Source organism: Sciurus carolinensis, chromosome 12, assembly GCF_902686445.1.
Source record: "Sciurus carolinensis chromosome 12, mSciCar1.2, whole genome shotgun sequence".
Lineage (NCBI taxonomy): Eukaryota > Metazoa > Chordata > Mammalia > Rodentia > Sciuridae > Sciurus > Sciurus carolinensis.
In genome coordinates, this window is record NC_062224.1 from 46,430,350 (window position 1) to 46,454,052 (window position 23,703).

Sequence of the window (23,703 nt, forward strand, 5' to 3'; positions counted from 1 at the left end):
AAGTCTGTGGCTGGATGGAGAGGCACATAGCAGTAGTTTTTAGTCTTTAATATTCAACAGATCAGGTCTGATGCTTTGGAAAACTACCCATTCCTTGGGTTTTACTGTTTTTGGGATTTTCATTCAAAAGATCTGTGGTAGAACTTCCTAGGGGTCTGGGATAAAGAGCTTTAAAGTGGTTCAGTTCCTTTTTAACACAGGAACAGGAATAAATCCAGGACTTTAAAACTGCAGGCATAGGTCACAGTTCTTCTGAAAAGTCCCACGTTAGCCCCTCATGAAAGCTCCTTTGAGAGACACTTAAGAGGACATACCACCTGTCCCTTCTCCCTTAAATGACACACCCAGCATTTGCAAAGCTCTGTAGGGATCTGGCAGCTGGGAGAACATTCCATTCGTGTGTAGAGGAGGCGTTCACTGAAGCATTTTATTATGCAGACACCCACCTTTGCCTTCTCGATGACATTTGCAAACTCTCCCACCCACAGGAAGCAGAACTGGGGAGAGAGCAGAAGGAAGCAGTCCCCGCTGTTGAGTGACGAGGCGCGAGGTTCCACCAGCCTCGTCTGCACGTGTCTTCTTCCTGGACAGGAGGCCCAGAGTCACCGTTTGCCCGCTGGGGCTAGGACACCTCCACAGCTGAAGCATCAGTGCTACAGACTACCAAGTGTAAGAACTCTTGTCTCCTAAACACCTCCCATAACACTGGGTGGCACGGAGAGGGATTTAAGAGGGGCAACAGGAAGACAGCATTCAATGACTTCCTCTAGCTTGCCCAAATGTGCTTCCTAGGACAGGGTCTTGTATAGCATGGGCATGGGTGCAGTAAGGTTCCCTCCTCCAGGAAGCTGGCAAACGTGCTCCTTTCCTCTTCCTTACTCTCCTAGAGCTTTCCACCCAGCCCACGTGGCTCCTACCCTTGACATCTCTGGCTGTGCTGCAGGGAAAGGCAGGCCTCTCTGTAGGATCTCCTTCCTGTGGAGTTTTCAACACCTTTTCCTAAGGATTTATAGATTTCGAGCTATCCACAATCACACACATGGCATGGTCTCTAGGTTAGACCATGGGAAGAGAGATTGGCTACTGGAGTTTGTCACCAGTCTTTTAAATACACTAAAAAGGGTGGTGGTTTTGCCAAAGCACACAGGAAAGCCTGCAGAGGTGGAGGATATATCCATCCTCCTCGTAATGATCCATCTACAGGGGTTGCCACTAGGAGGCAGCGAAGCCTCTCTCCTCATGGCCCGGGGCTTCCCTGTTGTCTTGGAAGTCTCTCTGACTATGGATAAAAGGGCAGGAGAGTGGAATCCAGTCTGCCTCATTTGCTTCCACTTTCATTTGATTCCTTCCCGAGCAAAGTGCCCTCCTCCCTCTGACCTGTACGGATCCTTATCTCAGTAAGGAGAACTGAACAGAGGGTGGAGACCCCCTCGGGTGACTTAGGGCACATCTGGTGATGGTGTGGCAGTGTTAGGGCATTGGCCATGGTGCCAGAGAAAGCAGAAGCAAAAGCAAAGAGATTCCAGAAGGGGAAGAGACCCGATTCCACTCCAGCTCTGCCACTCAGTAGCTGCTGTGACCTTCAGCATGTCACTAGCCTCTCCAAGTCCCGATGGGCAGAGAATGCCTTAGGGGATTTTGTAACCCTGGAGTGAGAGGAGGGAGCAGAATACTAGGTACATGGTAGATGCTCAGAAAGCAGGAGGGCCCTCCCTCTCACAGGTGAGGAAGGGAGCAGTCAGGACCAGATAGAAACCACAGGTTGGCATGTCATTCCTCTGTGCGGCTCAGAGGTACCTTTGATCTGCAACAACATCAGTTTCTTGTAGGGCACTGCACTGTTGTTAGAATTCTGCTCCGTCAGGTTGACACTCCGCAGGATGACGTTGCTGAAGTTCTCCTTGCTGGCTAACCCTGCCAGAGTAGCTTCCGTGAAGTTGGAGTTGGAGGACACTGGGGGGGGGAGGTTGAAGGGGGAAAGCAACACAGAGGGAAGCAAGATGGTCAGATGAGTTGACAATGTTCACAATCAGAAATTCTTCCTGACACCCTGCTTTTGTCTTTGGAAGTTGATCTGAGGGGTAGGCATGATCTAGTTTGATTATCTATGCCATTCAATGCTCAATCACTATGTAAAGAACTAACTGTGGTATATAAATCTATGGGATATAAGTATAAACTGCTTGTTGACAAGTGTCACACCTCACCATGCAGAGGGACGAATGAGTGGCAGTGAGGATCAGTCACTTTGTTATAAAAGCAGGTATTGAACTCATTTTTTTCAGTTCCACTGAAAGCTGTTACACTTCCTAACAACTGGTAGGTGCTGGATATAGTCCCAAGGAACACTCTTGATGGCTTTCACCAGAAGTCTTGATATGCAGAGAAGTCGACATTCAGTTCTAACCCTTTTCTGGAGGCAGTGATCAACTAGGTGAGGTCCTCTGCTCTCAAACCTAAGACTGTAAGTACAGGATGCTGACCAACAAGTACCTGTGGATCAGTCATCACAAAGCCATCCTCTGAGCCCCACAGAAGTGGAGGTAGTAGAAAGAATATGTCACCTATGTAAAAATAAATCTTGAGTTCTCCAATTCATTGTTTAAAAACAAAAAAAGTATATGCTGAGCCAGGTGTGGTGGCGCACATCTATCATCCCAGTGGCTTGGGAGGCTGGGGCAGAAGTTCAAAGTCAGCCTCAGCAATTTAGCAAGGCCTTTAATAAGGCAATTTGGTAAGACCCTGTCTCTAAATAAAATATTCAAAAAAGGACTGGGGATGTTGCTCAGTGGTTAAGCACCCCTGAGTTCAATCCTTGGTTTAAAAAAAAAAAAGTATATGCTGAAGCAAAATTCAGAAAATTATTTAATTGGGATTAAGGTCTAAGGCTAAAGAAATATATCTTGTTACTTCATAATTCCTTAGCATTATAGTGAAAAGATTCACCCACTTCATCTAAACACTGTATTTCTAAGAAATGCCTCTGGCATTTTCAGGGGATTCTTGGTAGCCTGGACTGGGCATTTGGGTTTAACAGCGTACTTGTTAAACAATTGGGAGAGGAGAAGGTTTGAGGAAATTGGTTTATGACATGCTACAGAGAAATGAAAAGTATAGTGAGAATACTCAAAATATTAAGATTATGCTGGTCACGAAGATTATGCTTCGCCATGAAAATCAATGTTTCAGAGCAATGAAATCCCACATTATCAGGCAGATAAAAGCAGAGACACTTGGTCTGAAACGGAGGAAGTGGCCTACCAGCTCACTCTCCATTGGTGACCCTGTCCCCTTTCCTACCATCCACCCAACTCGGGCAGCCTGAGGGGCCTCTATCAAAGACAATTGGAAAGCATTACTTTGTGCATTAATTAATAATATACAAATCTAGGATTAGGAAAAGCAGTGGCTTGGGATGTTTTCTTATAAGAGATCAAATAAATGGTCTGCTCTTAAAAGTGAAGAATTATTATTTTTTGACTCTGTTGGACTGAAAATGGACTGAAATTACAAAATCCAGAAAACCTGTTTTCTCCAACTTCTTGGGGCAAACTCAAGGAAAATTTAAATTACCCACACTTAATTGGTGTCCGCTGAGCACCTTTAAAAGGGAAATGATTTTAAAACAATCAGAAACCCTGATCCCAAGTGCACAGCGGGATGGTGGTGCTGAATACCCACTCTTTTCTACTTTCATCCGCTTTGACTCCATGAAGGCGACGTTCAGCCTCTGCTCAGTGTACTCCTGAAGGAGATCCTCTCTTGCCGCCAGCATTTTCAGGGGATTCTTGGAAGCCTGGACTCGGCGTTTGGGTCTAACGGCGCGCTTGTGCTCAGCCACGGAAGACGTCAACCTGTGAGGTGAAGCACAGCTGCTGCTTAGTCTGTAGTATCAGCCACACCGGGTTTGCGTTTCTTGTACCTAGAGTAACGGGCTCCACAATCCTAAATCTTTCATTATAAATCTTATGGCTCCGCCCACCACCACGCCCCTTGGAGGTGGGAGGGAGAATCCAGCCTGAGTTCAAGATCTTGCACAATCCCAGAAGCCCCGCCCGCTCATGTGCCCTGGTCTCTGCTTGCAGCGGCGCCCGGTGCTTCAGGGGGCAGCTCACTCCACCGTTTAGATAGCTCTGAAGTTAGGACGACCTTGTCCTTCTCATGCCCATGTCCTATAATTCCTCTTTGGAATTATACACCCGTCTTCCTTTGCATCACCAGCAGACAACCATGGACCCTCCATTCAATCCTCTTTGCTCCAGACTGAAGTTTCTTTTTACACAGTTCACTCACCATCCCTCTGTACTACCTTCTGTGGGAGCCACTGGCCCCTTGAGAAAAACAGCCACAATTCTGAAAAGTGTATTGAAATAAAATAGGCCTGCAAAATCATCCGTGACACCTTCTCATACTTTCACAAGTCTGTGGGCTAACGCCCAGCCTGGGAGGTGATGGTCTAGTTACATGTTGCCCCAACAGAGTCCCACTGCTACACTCAGCTTCCAAGTGCATGGGTCTCTGTGCCCGTTGTCTCTCTGCATACACATATACACATAAGTGAATTATTATTTATAAGAATTTAAACAATGACAACTGGGCGAGGAGAAGGTTGAGAAATGACTAGATAACCATGTATGTGAATAACCCAAATATAATTTTAAGGTGAGAAATGGCAGATTGCTTATTTTTTAAGGTGGGAAATATAAATGTGCAAATAGAAACAAATTGAACAAATTGCAATAGGCAAAAAATGTATCAGGAGTGGTTCACAGAAAAACTTAATGACTAAACAGATTTCCAGAAGAGAAGAGGTGCTGGGTAGCTGTGCTGTAGCCTGGCCAGCAGAGGCTCCCCTGCTTCTGCTAATAGCATCTGGGTTTTCTCTTGGGGCAACCACCCCACCACACCCCCACCCCAGCTCTGAGGGCATCTAGAACGGCTCTGACCAATCAGCAACTCCTTGGCCTTAAGGAAGACTTTAGGGGTGGACTTAGGACTCAAGCCAGAGCAATGAAAACTAAACCTGGAACTTCTGCTGGAAGGACTGGGAAAAGAAGCTGCCTGTGTTGGGTTGGCCAAAGAGATGACCTGCAAATCCAGAGCTTGGGGTAGCCACCTGCCATCCCCTGGTTACAGCTCTGCCATGAGTAAAACAGATCAAGGGAAAACAGCCATGAGAGGGACCATGTTCTGATGAGCATCCCATCTTGAGGTCACACGTGCACTTTTCAGAATGTGAACCTATCAATCTTAGAATGTCTTTTGCTAAAGTCAGTTTGACTTAGGTGTTTTTTCCAGTAGTTGGCAATTGCAACTGATGGAATCCTAAATTCAAAATAACTTTTTTTGGGTTGTTTAGTTATGTTCTCATATGAACAAAGGCCTTTGTACATTACTGAGAAAACCCTAAGATCTATAGATTTTGTACATTATTGAAAGGTAAGTAATATTTTCCTCTGATATTCTAGTTAGTTGTACTTATCTAAGCTCATATCATCCAAATATTTTTCAGTGATAAATAGGAATTTAGTATGTCAAAGGAAACAGGTGTAGAAATATCTGCTAAGTTATATTAAAATAAAAAACCCTGCAAAATAAATATTCAAGTGATGTGAAAAAGTCCAGTAATACCACTCTTATGGAACAGGGAAAACATCTGTGGTACACATGTCTGTCCAAACACACATCTGGTCCAGAGCATGCATGTTTTACTGCTTTACTGTTTTACAGCACTATGCACCTGGCTCTAGAGAAACACTATGGCTGTAATGACTTCAGAGAAGATAACATGGTGACAAAGTTCCCTGTGAAAGGACCGTGTGGATGCAGGGGAAGGAAGTACTTCCCAGTGGAGGAAAGATGGAGACCAAAATAACTCACTTGGGTGCAAAAGGATCGAAAATAACATCAAAGTCCTCCTGCAGCTCCACAGGACTTTTTGGTGTATTACAATCCACGCTTCGGTAAAATTTGGCAAAGGTTTCATCATCATCCAACTTCATCACCTCCTTAACAGATTTACGGGTGACGGTGAGAACTGTTTCTTGCATCCCACCAACTATCAATAAATAAGCAAATAAAAAAAAATGAGTTCTGTAAAAACAGTTGCTCTGACAAAAACTTTCAGTATTTCAAAAAGTATTTCCCCGCAAGTTCCAGGAGTGGAGAAAACATGATAGTGATGCCTGTGGTCCTGGGGTTGCTTGCTGGGCCCTTACCTGATTTCTCATGTGAGGATTTCCCACCTCACATGGGAGGAGGGAGGCTGAACTTGTGGCACAAAAGCACTGAGCATTTTTGATCCTGACCTCTTTCTGCTGGTGGGACAACTAACCTCAGCCTTATTCCGTTTTAGGCATCAGCAAACTTTCTGCAAAGGACCAGTGGTAAATATTTTAAGTTTTGCATAGGGACTCATATGGCCTATGTTAGAACTACTCAGTTGTGCTGTGATAGTGCCAAAGGGGCTACTGACAATACAGTCACAAATGGACACAGCTGTGTTCCAATAAAACTTTATTTACAAAAACAGGTGGAGAGCTAGATTTGGCCATGGTCAATGTTGGCTGACCCATGGGCTAGATCACTGTTACATGTATGCAATAAACATTTCACTGTTAGCATTCCTTGCTTAGCCAGTTTAGTTAGTGTATTAAACTTTCATATCTCTGGCTCATAGGGGTTGTTTATAGTATTTTTCAAGTTTTTAGAGGCATTTTCAATAGCAGGGACTCCTAGTATCTGATTTTGATCAATTGCAAGCACTGGACGTTTTTTATGAAGAGATAAAAGGCTATTTTTGTATATTATTCTTTTTTGGACTTTCATTGACTTTTGTACTAACATATTTATTTAAATATATATTCACTAGGATTTTCTTTTAAAAATCCTTTGTGATTATAGGAAAGAATACAAGCTTTTAACTAATTAGAAATTGATATATACTATTTAAAGTTCACGCAAGATTATGTTGATTTTTCATATGTATATCAATATGAGTTCAGGGTTAAAAGCAAAATTACTGAGTTCACAAATTTTGACTCGATGACATCCTAAGGTTTAGATTCAGGAAAAATGTGTTAACTGTGAGTCCCTAATGCAATACATGATCAAGGGAATTAGAGCTTGATAGTCTAATTGGTCTTCATCAAACGTCAGTTTTTGAATGATAACAAGAAAGACGAAACTTACAATATGAATTAATAAAGCTATAATTGAAAGAAGATAGTTTACTTGAGGTGAAAAAGCAAACAATCAGGATTTGGAGATTTTAAGAGGGAAGCAGGTTTGTTAGGTTTTCTTATTGACTCATTAAAAATACAAATCTTGAGGTGCTATAAGGATTTAAGACAAAGCTTCCTTCCTGACTTCTGTATGTACCTTTGTTATTCAGTCTTCTTAGAAAGGTTTCCAGCCTGTCCAACTTCAGGTCCGATTCCAACTGCATATCTGGTCTGGCTTCAATATCTAAGCAAGTAGAAACCATCAGTGAGAGAGTGTCATGAGGACTTTTCTGGTCAGAAACTCAAGACACATTGGGCACCTTGGTGACTTACCTTCCTGGGGTTTGGAAACTGGTGTAGTGCCCCTTGATTTACTGCAAATAGGGGACGCTACTGGAGTTATGGCGGTGGGTGATGCTAAACCTGCAAAGCAAATGATGGAGCAAGTAAGCATCTTAAAAATTACTTCTCTAAATTCCATGACCCTGATGCATCTCCATGCGTCCCAGCATAGATTGTACAACTTATAATAATTCACATCCATGCATCCATGTGTACATACATGCATGTACATTGGGCAGGTACCGTGACCATGCAGAACAAATGCAACTGTAGAGAGGATTTTATTACTTCAAAGAACTAAGTAGCTGGCAAGCTGATATTCCAAATGAGCAATGAAAATGTGGGAAACATGTCGATGATCCAAAAATGGAATAAAGGAGTGTACAAAGCAATCAGCATATGCTTGAACAAATGAAATTATGGGTTCTGAAGGCCTTTTTGGGGGTAACAGGGGGCATTGAGGAGAAAGCATATATGCACCATCTCCCACAGAGGAAATTCAGAGTAAGCTGTGTCACACTAGCCAGCAAGTGGTTCCAGCATTGGAGTTTTCCTCCAGGCTGAGGGGAGGCAGGGACAATCCAGCCTTGTGGGCATTCCACAGACAGTCACCCAAAGAGTGCTGATCAGTCAGAGGAAAGACACAGAGAATATGCATCTAAACTGATGTGTGATTGTTGGAGGGTCGTTCCCAGCTCAGATGTGACTGAAAACTGGAAATAGGCTTTCTCATATATTTATTGAGAAGCAATAAAAGGGCATATTTCAGCATCAAGAAGGTATCTTGCTGGAACCAGAAAACTTAAAGAGAAAACAAGTATTTTTTTTTTCTAACCTAAGTAGAAAGAACTGGGAAAAGAAGTACTTACTGCCTTTATAAGGAATAAAATGAGATGTTAATGTTCTTTGTATTCCTTTGTAACAAATGTGAAATCCTTGGATGACATTGCCCCTTTATGCATCCCCTGAAAACATCCAGAGGATACTGTAAATCACTATCACTTACAAGCAAAATGAATGACTCTGCTCCTTCCTCCTGTCAGCTGGAGAAGTACTATAGCATAAAAAAATTTAAAGCAAAATACCAAGAAGTGGCTTACAACTTAAGTTTTAGGTAATATTGTGAAAACACTTCTTAATATATACATATATTTGCATATATATTTGCGAATATATGTGCATACAATTAAATTTTTATTTAAATTGCCAGACCTGCAAAGGGTTTATATCAGTGAGAAAGTAGACTTTCTTGAAAGTTTCTACCAGAATGGGGCAGAAAATCATTACCTACTCAAAGGATGCTTAAAACACATCAGAAGAATTCATTAGTGCAGAGGTCGTTAACTCTGAAGCTAATAAACAGGACTGACCAAGAAGCCTGTATTTCCAAAGTAGCCAGCAAAATCTTCCCTTTCTACTGTCTGGGCACCAGGCAAATCCCTCTGCTATGGCGCCCCCTGCTGCCCATTATGTGCTAGTGCCCAAAAGGACTACCAGAGAAGGGACATTGCTTTCCCAGCTAGGGATAAGGATTTTGCTCCAAGGAAGCAGGGTATACAGATTTAAATGACAAAATGTTAGAGCGAACTGAAGCCCTCCATCATACCTCTTTTTAATTCATTCTAGATGCAATAAGTGACCTTTGGGAACATTTTAGCATCTCTTATTCAAAGGCATGTGTTGAGTACCCTTCTTCTAGGACACTACAGAAACCTTGTGGAGTGCCGATTGTTACATGGAACCTAGGGCTATCCACAAGGGAGAAGGGTTCCCCTACCACATTTTTTATTGGTTCATTACAGTTGTACATAATGATTGGATTTGCTGTTACATGTTTTGTACATGTACACAATATAACAATATAATTTAGCCAATCTCACTCCCTAGTCATTAAATATTCTTTTTTCCCCCCTTTCCCTTCCTTCCTCCCTTACTCTCATTCATCTTCTACTACAAAGGAGAAGGTTCTAATGAGGTAAGGGGTGCCTAGAGCTTCCCAGGGTGAGAGTGAAAATCGGAGTCCAGGGTGCCATGCCCAACTGGTTGGTTGCTGCAGGGCACCCTTAGAACTTGTGAGATCAGAAGTCTCTGTGGTTGTCTTACAGGGGGCTATTTTATTCTGCAGTGAATGTAAATTGGGTGCCAGATTACTGTAAATCAAAAAGAGCTAATGGTTGTAATGGTTGAGGGCTGGGGATATAACGCAGAGGTAGAGCACTTGCCTAGCATGTGCAAACCCTGGGTTCAGTCTCCAGTACCTCCAAAAATAAAAATAAAAAAGAGCTAATGGTTCAAGTGAAACCAATAGGTGGTAACAAATGTTAGAGAAACAGGATACAGTTTGTTCATTAGATTAAAATGTAAGAAAATTATTTCTTGAATAAACCATATATAGATATATATCACCTATTAAATAAATATCCTGATTTATTAAGGAAAATGGGAAAACAAACTCGTCTACTGAGGAGTAGGAACAATTTGTTATTCAAACCTGCATAAGAGTAAATATATTTTCTCTGACATCAATGTGAATAAGGACACAGGGACAACAGTATTTGGTAATGGAATAAAGGAGTATATAAATAAAATATGATTTTTAAGATGGGAGAGGGAAAAAGAAATCAAAGAAAAAAGTCATTGGAATAAAAATGGAGTTAGAAGTTGGAAGACTTGAGCTCTGTTTCAAGTTCTTAGCTCCAGTTATATTTAATCAAGAGGATTTGCTTTTGTCACCCAAGGGTCTGCTTTTGTGAATGAAGGGATGGGGCTCATACTAAAGTAGTTTAAACAGATTATACAGTTCTGTGATTTGATGAAAAAAAAAATAGTCAAATACTATCTCATTCTGTAAGAGTAAATTATCTTCTGCTGTCCTTTGACAATTTCAGGATTAAGTAAGAATAGAAAGGATTCTTTCACTAAGATTTCAGTTAATCACGACTACAACTCAGGGGTTACTGCTCCCTCCCTTGCTCTCTCTGCAAACATTTATTATGTGCCCACAGTGAGTCAGGATTTCTATTCATCAGAGTGAGGATTCCTAGAGCGAAACCTACAAAGTTGACAACAACATACTGATGTTAAGACTAAGTGAATGTTAAAACTTTCACCATTATCTCAGGAAATTTTCTTTTAGAAAATAACTTGGAAATTGATGGTATGCACATAACAGGTAATGAAGGGAAACCAAAAATTAACCAAGTCCCTCCAGATATATAAAATAAAGGCCCAAATAGCCCCATGGGGTCTCAAAGCTCTCCAGCAACTCTCCTAATCACATGACATGTTAATGTCATGTCTTTGGATAAAGGTTTCAAAGCAGTTGTAACTCCTCTGCTGCAGAGAAATGACTGACTGCAAGGAATGCCCCCCCCCCCCGTCTGGTTTGAGGGAACCCAGGAATTAGCTAGCCTAAATCGGAGAGGAGATAGACTCCTTTACTGCTAAAGACTTACTTGGGGTAACCAGATGCCAGGTTGCAAGAAAGTAGAAACAATTTAAATGTAATTATGGGAATGGGCCAAGGTTTGTTAGCAGATTTGCAATTGCTTTTGAAACCTATAATTGCACTCAACTTCCAAGTGGGTAAGTTTTGAAATAGTAAAAAATTGAATTACACTTCTTTCACTGAAGATGATGGAAACTATGAAGAAAAGGTCATCAGCAGGCGTATCCCACAAAACCTACCCAGAAAACATTTACACAGTGCTAGTAAGGTTAAGAATTTAAAAAGACCACACAGCTTTTTTAAATTTCAACTGAGCTGTCACATATCCCGTCACCTTCACGGGTGAGCGTGCCCACATGTGTGCATATGTGTGTATGCACACACACACCGGCTCTGACCTTTCTTCACCATTTTGCCTGCCACAGTGAACTGGGTGGAGTCGTTGGCGGCCCCTCTGCCCTTTGTCTTCCAGGCCTCCTCGCGCACGGCGATGAGATGCTTCCTCTCCTCGATTGTCATCTGGTTTTCCGGACTTTCTGTGACCCACTGTTTATAAAATGCATAAAAGGGAAAATATAAGAGAGAAACAATAGAGGTATGCACTTGAGCCTGTATCATTTCCTGAGTGAAAAGGCAGGTCAAACATTTGATAAAGCTGCTTTGTTCTCCCCAGCGAGTTAAAACTTGGGTTAATTGGTGGATTTTATCCTTATGTGTTCACAAAGGACCCAATCTGGAAACCTTTATCCACGTAAGCTCACAAGGAGCCAGGTCAGTTATAAAGCGGGGGAGGCTGACTAGGAAGGTGGACTCTGAGGCTTCCTGAGACTCGCCTGCTTTCTCCTGTAGCAATGATGTCGTAGGGGCAGGAGGCATCCAGGAAGCCCATGGAAGGGGCTTTAAGTCATCATATATCCAACACCAAGGATTAACTGTGCTGTATGCATAATCTACATCCATAACACTTCTACTTTAAAACTGCTTTCAAACATTTGGGTGGGGGGTTCTGAAGATGCATGCCCCTTACATTTCTAAATAGGTCACCCCTAGAAGAGGAACTCTGAAAGCTGGCAATGGCTTTCAAAAATGGGTTTGCCCATTTACTTTCAACCTTCTTAGACCCGAGGGCTGCCATTTTTGCTAGGACATTTGCTTTCAAGCTGCAGTGAGCACTCCTTAACTTCTGTCAGGTTCCCCAGCTTCTCTTCCTTCACAAGGAGTTTTCCTTGGGTAAGAAGTCACCACAAACCAAGTCTCATAAGGCCTCTCCCTGACACCACCAGAGGGCTAGAGCAGAGAGCCCTTAGGGAAGTGCATCCCAGGGGCTTAGAGACTCTCTTCCTCCATAATGTTTCACCCACATGGGAAGTCAGCATCCTGCATGTCCCTAAAAAATTACTTCCAGATTCATGAAGGACAGGGTGAGAATAGAGGTTGGCACAGTTCATTTTCATCATGGCCCGCCATGTTGACAGATAGCAGGTCTGTAGTGCTACTGGTTTCCATCATGGACAAGAACTTCTCCATTATCTAACTTATGAATCTCCCTTTTACAGGATCCTTCTTTAGACATCTAGCCAGATGTGATTTTGAGATCCTTGGTAATTTAAGGTTATTTACTTAAAAAACTTTTCCTCGGGGGTTGAAATATGACAAATGCAATGCAAGATCCTGGCCTGGATCCTAAGTGGGGTATGACCAAGAAGGATATTATTGGTGGGGGAATTGACACAACTTGAACATGGATGTAGATTAGATAAACATCATCTAAATGTTAAATTCCTCTTCTTGACCACCATGTCACTGAATTGTGGTTATGGGAGACTTTAGGAAATACATACTGAAGTAGCAGGAGGAGCATGGTATCTCCAAATTACTCACATGTGGTTTGGGAAGGGAAAAAAATACACACACACATACACACACACACACACACACACACACACACACGTATGTAAGATGGGGGAGGGGAGAGAGGTTCAGGGAAGAAGGCACAGGGAGGAATGGAGAGAGGGCATTTTGTGGGTCTGTTGAAGAAGAGAGTGACCTGCTTACTATAGAAACTTCTCTTTAAGTTTTAAATTTCACCAGTATAAAAAGTCACCAAAAATTAAACAAAACAAACAAACAAAAACCTCTTTTCCTTAACTTTCCACACATGATTAACAAGAAGACCCTAATTCCAAAAAATACTTTGAAGCACATACCCTTATTAAATAAGCTATGAGGTTGACTTGCCAGGATGGCCTCATAAAATTCAAGAAAAAGTTTTCTTTGAAAATGAAATTTCAGGAGTGAAGTTTAATCAGGCCAATACAGTACTTGACTTAAAGTATTTTTAAAAAATATATAAAGTGCCAAGAAAGTTGGCTCTTCCAAAGGCCCGACATCACTAGTTCTGTGGTGAACTCACTAAAACATCTCCAAAATCCAGGGTGAGGTCCTGGGGTGTGGTTAATGACTCAGAAAAGAGTTATCTCCCACTCAACAATTTCATTCCCCACAAACTCCTTCACGGATATGATGAACACAAGCCCTGGGATGATATAACTACAGTAGAATCTGAAGCCTCCTTTTGTTTGCCAGATCTAAGTCAAGAGGGAATATTTTTCACTCCTTCTAAGTGATAATAATACACATAGAAGTTTTTGTTTCCTTAGAAGTTTTTATTTAACTTTATTTATTTATTGGGGTTGGTTTTAGGTCCCCCAACTCCTGCCATCTGATTTCACGTTGTTCTACAGAAGTCACTGAATACAGTTTGTGTATTACCTGAAGAACCTAATAAAATTTGTCATAAGTTGCTATTAAATTATAGAACTCAATATGTGAAAACATATAAGATGAATCTTTGTCCATCTACTTTTTTGTATTTTTAGTTTATAAGTTTATTATTATTTTGCTTTTTTCTTCTTCTTTTTTTTTTTTCCTTGCTTGGATAAGTATTATGTCATGTCCTGGGGTTAGCTGATAAATGTTTAGGAAGAGTAGAGAGAGAGAGATGAGAGAGAAGACAGAGATGCCTTATCCCATCTATCCTCCATTCTTTCAAATAGGTCTCATAAATGTAGTGAGGAGAGGCAGAGAGAGAGAAGATGGGAGAGGTAGGCATGGATAGAACCTTAGGACACAGTTTGATATTATGTAAAGGACTGATCAGTAAGAGTGCTTTCAGGTTACCACATTGTTGCTAATGTGTTTTCTTCTGTCTCTGGACTACTGATTAAATCACAGAAATTCTCACTTACAATGTTTTACACAAGAACAGTGAAAGAGTGGAACTAAGTTTAGTATTGATATTGGGGAGACTTAAGAGTAAAATGCTTTCACAACTGGAAAGCTTTGTGAAGAGAAAATTTAGGATCTGACTTTTAAATTATCTTACATCTAGGTAAAATCAACTATAGGAAGCAACTGTAAGAACAGATGTTCAGTAATAGAAATAAGTCCAAATGATAAAATCTGTGGACTGGTAAAGAAATCTAGCTTTGCCTCTTCAAGAGGAGAGTTCAGGCCATTGTCACTTTATGCAGACTCAAGTGGCCTGAATAAAAGATGAAGGAAGGATCAAAGTCCTATGCTCAGACCTCAAAGGAGTCATAATCCAATCTAGTCACCATCTACCATCTCTTAGAACAAAAGGACTGGAACACAGCAAAATCTTGTTCTGATGCAGCCTTGAGGCATTTGAGGAAGGAGAGAATGCATGTTGAAGCCTGCCACAGAGACAGTCTTTTTAGACAGAGGTTGTATAGTGTTTAATGCTCTATTTTCTTCTTTGAATACTTGTATCATTAAATATTAAGACACCAGCACAGTTGGAGGAAAGAAAAGGAGAGATATGTACTCTGATGGTACTGATGAGCTACTGCTACAAAACTGGTATAAAAACATTTATACTTATTTTGGAAAATTGCTAAGGAATAAAGATATAGAATTAATTTTTAAAATTTTGAATTAATAAAACCTAAATTGCCTTTGGCAAATGTTATTTTTCTCCAAAATTAAAAATATATGGATGGATAGATATTCCATGTTCATGAACAGGACTAATTTTTCAAGATGTCAATTCTTCTCAACTCTATCTATAAATTCACTGTAATCCTAATCAAAGTCCCAGCAAGACATTTGGTAGATATCGACAAACTTACCCTAAAGTTTATATGGAGAGGGAAAAGACTCAAAATAGTCAACAAAAAAGTGAATGAGAAGAACAAAGTTGGAGTACTTGTACTACCCAACTTGAAGACTTATTAGGAAGCTACAGAATCAAACAGTATGGAATTGGCAAAAGACAAGACAACCGGATCAAGGGAACAGGATAGAAATTCCAGAAACAGACCCACAGACATGGTTAACTAATATATGACCAAAAAGCAAAGGCAATGGAGAAAAGAAAGTGTTTTATATAAATTTTGATGGAATATTTGGACACTCACATGCAAAACAAAGAATGGGGGAGGGAGAGAGAGAGAGAAAGAGAGAGAGAGAGAGAAATAAAAAGATGGTGATCTTACAGCATTCACAAAAATTAACTTAGAATAGATCATAGGTCCAAAGGTAAATTGCAAAGCTATAAAATTCCTAGAAACTATAGGAGAAAATCTACGTAACCTGGGTTTGGCGATTACTTTTTAGATATAATACCAAATGTATGATCTATGATGGAAATAATTGATAAGACATATTTCCATAAAGTTAAAAATTTCACCTCAGAGAAAGATACTGTCCTAATAAGACAAACCACAGAATGGGAAAAAGTGTTTGCAAAAAACATATCTGATAAGGGACTGTGATCCAAAATATACAAAGAATACTTAAAACTCAACAGTATAAAAAGAACGACCAGATTAACAAATGGGCAAAGCATCTGAACAGATATTTTCACCAAAGAAGCTAAGTAGACATAAAATAAGCATATGAAAATACACTCAATACCATGTGCCATCAAGGACTTACAATAACCTAAGATAAGGAGATGTAGCTACACATCCATTAGAATGATGAAAATACAGAATACTGACAAAACCAAATCCTTGCAAAAGGGGGAATAAGATGAACATTCATTGCTGGTGAGAATGCAAAATGGTACAGTCATTTTGGAAACAGTTTGGCGGTTTCTTACAAAACTAAACACATGATCCAGTAATCATATTCCTTAACACCCAAATGACTTGGAAGCCTATGTCTGAACAAAAACTATAAATGGATATTTATAGCAGCTTTATCCACAACTGCCATGACTTGGAAGCAACCAAGATATCATTTAGTAGGTGAATGGGTAAACTGAATATTATTCAGAACTAAAAAAAATGAGCTATTAAATGATGTAAAAACATACGGGAACTTTAAAATTGCTAAGGTCTATTACCAAGTCAAAGAAAGGGCTACATGGTATGATTCTAATGCTACCACATCATGGAAAAGGCATAACTATGGAGACAGTAACAAGACCAATGGATGAAAAAATTTAAGGGGATGAAAGTGATGAACAGGTAAATGCATAGAGGAGTTTAAAGGAGGTGAAAATACTTTGTTTAGTACTACAATAGTGGACACATGTCATTATACATTTATCGATACTGAAGGAATGTACACTAAGAATGAACCCTAATGTGAAGGAGGGACTTCTGATGACTTGCCAATGGAGGTTCATTGACTGTCACAATGCATCACAGGGTGTGGCTGTTGATGGTGGAGGAGGTCACATGTGAGAGGGCAGGGATATATGAGAATTCTTTGAACTTCTTGCTCAATTTAGCTGTGAGCCTTAAACATCTCTAAAGCTAAATTCTCTCTTTTTATATAGATAGAATTTACACACACACACACACACATACACGCTTAAAGATGTCAATCACTGACCTTTGAAGTTTAATACTGATTTATTTAAAAAAAAATGTATTTGCCAGAGTAGTGATGAAACAGCAAGTTTGCTCTAGTTTTCTGCCTTTTTTGGGGTGGGTGCTGGCTGGGTACGTGGGGCCTGGATTCTCACAATGAGAAATTCTAACTCTGGGGAAAAGAACGAAGGAGGCAAAGGCTGCCACAGGAAGAGGAAGTGGGGCGTTTCCACCTGTGGATAGGCAAGCCTAGGACAGGAGGACCCACCAGACACGTCCCTTTCCATCAACTTCACAGGTGAAATCCTGAGCCTCTCATCCCAGAGTTGCTGTCCCCAAAGCAGCAGTGCCATCAAGCAACTGCTAGTTAGAGACAACCTGAGAGGTAACAAAGGTCCAGTTCTGATGAGGAGACTGAGCTCTGGAGGGAAGGGCCCCAGGGGAGTTCCCGCGATGGAGGGAGATGAGAACCTGAGAGTCACGGAAACATGGATGCGGCCACTTAACACGGTCATCCTGACACCATGGGCATTCGAAGGGGAATAACAAACAAGTATTAACATTTTTAGCTTGAAAAATGATCACACATCACTCAACTTGGCCAGGTCTCCCTTTTGGGGTGGGGTTCCGACAAGATATGGTGAGGATAGAGGGAAGGATGTAGTTTCTCATTTTAACAGGACCAATATAACCCGCTCATGTCAGACAGCCTCTTTCTCACTGTATTTTCCTCCCTGTCCCACACCTGAATGACCTCTACCATATCCACCTATCCTTCTAAGCTAAGTAAGAAGCATCCTCACCTAGCTGGCAATGAATGCCCTGTGCAGGCCACGGGCTCCTGACTTAGGGTTTACAGTTTGGAAACTGAAAGGGGAAATTTTCACCTTCAACCAGTTTCATGATGGTGAGGTTAATTCACGCTGTCAGAATCAGAGCTAATGGTGTTATGTGTGTGTGTTAGGGTACAGACAGGAGTGAATGGTGGGAACAAGAGGTTAAGAGAGTAACTCTACAAAATGGGCCCACTGTGCTGACCTCCACATGATTTCTTTTCCAAGAAGCAATTCACCTGCAGCCCTGCCTGACCTAAGTGGACAGGATATGTCACATTCTTCAGCAAACCACCTGTTATCTGCAGGAGAAATGTGGGCCTAAAACAATGTTAATAAGAGGAAACCAAGTGACCCTGAAAGAGGAGACTTTGTGACCCTTTTCACAGACCAGATCTTGAAACTCTGAGAGATAAGGATAATTCCTCCTATCCATAAAATCTGTAAAAATGTATGGTTAAGAATCCAGTTGGAACCAGTTAGCATGGGCCACAGTTACCTAGAGTTGTCATGGCCATGGGGACTTAGAAGTCTGATGTCATCCTGCTGCCAGTCAAAAGTCAAGAAGTGGACCTCCTGGGTAGCACTCTCTGGAAACTTCTCTTCATTGTCTTTCTCATCTCTGACAGAAAGTACTCTCTCCCTTGAGACTATCCCCTTTCCCTTTTCCTATCCCTTTGATAAACTCATTCCTGTTACTCTGAGTGACATGTCTGAAATATTTCTGACATGATTGAGAAAACTGAGGTTGAAGGGAGGGTCTTTGCATTGCCTCAGTTTCTTCCAAGGCCCCAGTTCTGTAATATGTTGACTAACTCTAAATAATAGGAACTGATTAAACGCATACTATCAGACACATACAGACACACAATCATAGAACTCTCTGATACACACACACACACACACACACACACACACACACACACACAGTGCAGTCAATGAGTTACTTCCCCAATTGAAACCAAAAAGTCCTTCCCTATAGCTCAGAAATTGCAATGAGGCTTAACATGAGTAGCATTTCCTCACCTGATTAATAGATACAAAAGACAGGTATTTATGGGCAGCAGGTATAGCAGGAGAATAAGTAGAAGCATATACAGGTTCCTATAGAGCAAAGCAAGAGGATTAGAGGTGAAAAGAGAAGATTTCTCAGAGCAGGGAAGGGAGGGAGGAGGGTTGGGGGAGAGACAGAAACAATGGATTTTCTAACAGAAAGTTAATTTACTCATTGCAATTTCAGTTCTTTCAAGAGGGCCCTTTCTTGAATGGGATGCTAAAATAAATGCTCACAAGCACAGAGTGCAAATACCTGAGTCAGTTTTATGCAGTAACTGAAGGAGTTAATGGGAGGATTAACTGCAATTTATATAAGAAATTCAGTTACAGAGAGGGAACCAGGATTTTCTTTGACGGTTTTAACATTTAACTCAAAAAATCACTCTCTTTTAGATATTTCAATTACGTGATTAAAAAATAATTTAAGAACACATGATCATCTTTCCATGCTGGATAAAGGCTGCATCTTGCCTGGAGATATTAAAAACAAACAGGGCAGACAGGAAGGCATGCAGGGAGGTATAACCCTGGCCTCCTAGAGGAAGTATTAGGCATTGGGCAGGTAATTTTTTAAAATATATATTTTTTAGTTGTAGATAGACATGATACTTTTATTTTATTTATTTTTTATGTGGTGCTGAGGATCAAACCCAGTGCCTCACATGTGCTAGGCAAACACTCTACCACTGAGCTACAACCCCAGACCTGGGCAGGTAATTTTAGGAGCAATTCCCAAGCACACAGTGTGTGCAGAAGCTACTGTCCCTTTAATTACACTTCGCGCCCCTTCAGAGTTGTTTCCTTTTGTTTAGAGATGAGGCCTCCAGAGAAACTTCTAAGAAACCAAAGTGGCTGAGTCACTCTGACTCCCTCTTTTTAGACCACCTAGAGTAAACTTGGCTCATTATGATACTAAATTCCCTGCCCAGAGGCATCCTTGTCCACCTTTTTTTGAACACACAATGATGCAAGATTTCAAATTGAGCATGCTCAGGAATGTGCCCAACTCTACAAGTGATAACCAGCCTTTCTTACATGAATATAGGTGCATTTCCCCAGTAAAAGCCCCTTGGTTCCTTTGTTGGGAGAGGCACACTGCTTTGAGAATTCCCTCCAGTACCCTTCATAATGGCTGCAAATAATATACCTTCCCTTATTCTTTTATCTCCTGGTTGTGCTTTGCACTCCTGGCTTTGCACTCACCAAGGGACGAACCCACTGAGTTCAGTTACAGGACACCTGTGTTAGAGTCAGGCTTACCCAAAGCAGATTAGAAATGGCATTATCATCTGTAAATCCTCCTTCTTCCTACAGGTTAAAACAAACAGGAGACATTGCAGAGGATCGGAAGAGAAGAGTCTAGTTAGGGTCTCGCCATCATTTTTCAAGTATTCTGTGCCCTGGTTCAATTAGAAGCATGCACATGCTCACAATCCAGTGGCATAAACATCAAGTGAACTCATTCCCCGAGGGCAGGATGGGACAGCCTTTAACTTAGGGCCTTGCTCTTTCTCTCAACCTTCCTCTTTGAACTGACAATTGTGGTTTGGAATTTTGATGACAGCAGGCTATTAGAATATGAATGTAACAAAGGATTTACCTTCCTTGAATTTTCAGGGGTTTCTTTTGGAGATATCATAGTACCAGTCTGTATCTGGGACTCAGAAATAGGTGCAGGTTTTCAATACACAATTCTATAAAGGTTTTTTAAATCTCTGGAAAAGGTCTTATACGCTAGATGATTATCTTAACAAGAGGACATGGGCAAGACACATATGTTGTAATGTTGAATAGACTTAAATGGGTTTGGAACTTAAAACAATTACTGGGTGAAAATAAAGAACTGTAATTTAGTTGTAATAGACTGCCAAATCACTTCTTTACGACTTTGTCTCGTTTCATTTTTTTTTTTTTTTTCTTTTCTTTTCTGTCTCTCTGATGGAATGAGTTACTCTTGGAGGAAACTGGACACAATCCATGCTCAAGTGCACACATTCCATTCAGGGTGAACCTGGCCAAGTCTACAAACCAAATGGTTTTACTATCAGTAGAACTAATTATATGCTACCAGAAGTAAAAGTATTTAAGTCAGGTTCGCACTGACCTAGACTAAACCAAGTACAGGAGAAAGAAAAAGAAGGGTGGCAAGGGAGAGAAGTAGAGAAACCAGGAACCTGGATGATTTTTTGCAGGAGATGACAGAGCTAGCTAGGTAAATAACTGATCTATTAACCTCCAAGTCATGAATCCTGATTTTGGGGGGGGGGGAGTGGAAAGCAAGGACCTGTTTCTTAGTTCCATGTTGTCCGAGAAGACCAAAATCTCAGAACAGAAAGGAAAATTCCTAGTTCCTCCAAAGCTATTCTATTCATGGACCGAAACAGGACGATACTACTATAGAGGACCTCAAATTGAGATGCCTCAATTTCTTTTGGGGCAATCCCTTTGGTAGAAACAAAACAATTACGGATTATCCGGGCATCCTTTTCTATTTTGTCTTTTAAACATTTAGGTTACCTGTGTGGCTCCCATGATATTTTTCTTGGAACTCCCTGTGTCATGGATTTTCACAGAAGCAACGGAGTGACATACGGAGTCCTCACTCTCGGTCCTGCCCCTTCTACTTCCCCACAGCTGCAACTCAGGGGTCTACACTCATTGCACACAGGATGACAAGTTATAAAATGTTTGCTAATCATGATACACACTATTTGATGAATTCAGAAGTTGGGAAGTAAGTGATGAGCTGACCATAAGACCAGTTCCTTTCTACCCTGGGTGGTGGAAACTTTACCAAAGTTACCAAACTTTACCATTACTCTGCTGAGTAGCTCTCCATGGGTGAGTCTAGATCTACACCATGCAGCAAGACCCCATCTTCATGTGCATATTAACCATGTCTTTCTTTCTCCAGGGGCATATTTAGACAGGCAAGCAGTGGCCACTTCTCAAGCACTCCTCAGTCGTGTGCAGGGTGTCTCATGACAGCCAAAGTCTAAGGCACCTGGCCTACCACATCTGTGTGCTGTAAAGGTGTGCTTGAAATGCACAGCCAGCCCTTGGGATGGAATGAACCAGGAGGTTGTCAGAGGCCACCTGAAAAGGACCTGACCTCAACGGAACTTGAGATTTCCCAATGAGAGTAGCAAACGCCTAAAATAGATTGACTTATTTTAACTTCAAAGAGCTTATTGTCTCGGGCCAAAGTGAAGTAGGCCACTGAGAAGGAGTAAGAATAGTAAGTTCCCTGTGGCTACAGAATCAGTGGCACCCGTGAGCATGGAAGCGGCATGTCACACTCAAGCCCAAGTCACACTTAGAGTCCCAGTGCTTTGTGTCACTGGGTTTTCCACCCCCAGGATAACCTGGCATGTCGTGCCTCCTTGCTGTCTTGGCTATATGTCTGGACAGTTCAGGCTCATTCTCTCCCCACACCCTTCCAGCGTTTACTGCCCAAGGTCATACTCCCTCTCCTAAGTGGGTAGTAGCACACTTCACCATCCACAGGGGACCTATCTCACCTTTTGCTTCTTAGCTTCATTTTAATTTTTACCTGGCTATAGGGGATAGTCAGCTAGTGAAGAGTTAGGAACTCCATGCATCTTTTAAAGTGATGAACAAGATATCAGACGCTGCTTGGTGCTATTACATATTAGTTGGCAGCTTTTTCTAATGGGGTTGATCCTGAAGTTTTTGGTTTTTATTTTTTATGGTACTGGGTATTGAGCTCAGAGCACAGGATATAACTTGCAATCCTCCTTACCTCATCCTCTTATGTAGCTGGAATTATAGGTGCGTACCACCCTATTTTATTTTATTTTAGTACTGGCAGTTGAAACCAGGGCTGCTTTGCCACTGAGCTACATCCCCTTTCCCATTGATTTTTATTTTTATTTTTATTTTTTATTTTGAGACAGGGTCTTGCAAAGTTGCTTGAGGGTCTTGCCAAGTTTCTAAGGTTGCCCTCAAACTTGCCATCATCCTGCCTCAGTCTCTCAAGTTGCTGGGGATTATAGGTGTGTGTTATTTTTAAACCAACGATTTAAAGGTTCTTTGTTTTTGTGGTGCTAAGAATTCAACCCAGGGCCTTGTGCATGGTAGTCAAGGGCTTTATCACTGAGCTACACCCCAGGGTCCAAGATTTTTTTAAAAATAAAATTTGTAGGCCCTGGGGACACATTATTTGAGGGATCCAATTTTCTTTTACCTTGAAATCTAGATTTCACATGTATGCTTTTTAATCTAGTTAATTATAGTGAGAACTTTACAAGTAGTTGAAAATTAAATGTCTTTGATTATTATCCTTAACACCATGTATGTCTCAAGCTAGAGAACTCAAAATACTTTTTAGCATCCAGTTATACTTGAGAACTTCACATATGGCTGAGAATTAAACAACTTCAGACATTAGCTTTAACACCATGTGTTAAAAAAAGAATTCAAGTATCCACTACAATGTTACCTATGTAGACACAGAAGTACTGTACATAACCCAGGTGCAATGGTGCATGCCTATAAGCCCAGTTTGAGGCCAGCCTTGGCAACTTAGCAAGACACTGTCTCAAAACAAAAAATAAATAGGGTTAGGGACGTAATCCAGTGGTAGAGCACTTCTGAGTTCAATCCTCAGTACAAAAAAATAAAAACAAAAAACAACAAAGAAAAAAGAAAAAAGAAGTACCATATAAAATAGTGTCAGAGCTCCTAACTCAATGTTCTGGGTGTTCTCATTTTTATGTAAGTTTCTTAATGCATAAAGGTCAAGTCACACTTTTCTCTTTTCCACATATTTTATTTTTAAGATGGGGTATCTCTTTGTTGCCCAGGCTGGCCTTAAACTCTTGGACTTGTGATCCTCTGGCCTTCATCTCCTGAGTAGCTTGGGACAAAAGGCCATTGCACCAGCTAAAGATGCTTGTTTTAGAGTTAGAAGAGGTTCAAGTGAGTGACTAAGTGGA

At 41.0% G+C, this 23,703-nt stretch overlaps 1 protein-coding gene across 7 annotated transcripts in view; it reads right to left on the reverse strand.

Annotated features, from left to right (window-relative positions):
* Nucleotides 1-23,703, reverse strand: part of Svil (supervillin) — a 223,911-nt gene that overhangs the window by 26,241 nt on the left and 173,967 nt on the right. For 5 of the 7 annotated variants that reach the window (XM_047520180.1, XM_047520177.1, XM_047520176.1 and 2 more), the window contains 9 exons: nt 20,006-20,053; nt 18,716-18,793; nt 11,412-11,559; nt 7,557-7,646; nt 7,381-7,467; nt 5,881-6,058; nt 3,682-3,854; nt 1,798-1,953; nt 447-583 (listed from right to left, as the gene is read on the reverse strand). In XM_047520180.1, coding sequence (XP_047376136.1) covers nt 447-583; nt 1,798-1,953; nt 3,682-3,854; nt 5,881-6,058; nt 7,381-7,467; nt 7,557-7,646; nt 11,412-11,559; nt 18,716-18,793; nt 20,006-20,053 — 1,095 coding nt within the window. The remainder of the gene's footprint in view (nt 1-446; nt 584-1,797; nt 1,954-3,681; nt 3,855-5,880; nt 6,059-7,380; nt 7,468-7,556; nt 7,647-11,411; nt 11,560-18,715; nt 18,794-20,005; nt 20,054-23,703) is intronic. The other 2 variants (XM_047520175.1, XM_047520174.1) reach the window with 1 other exon arrangement.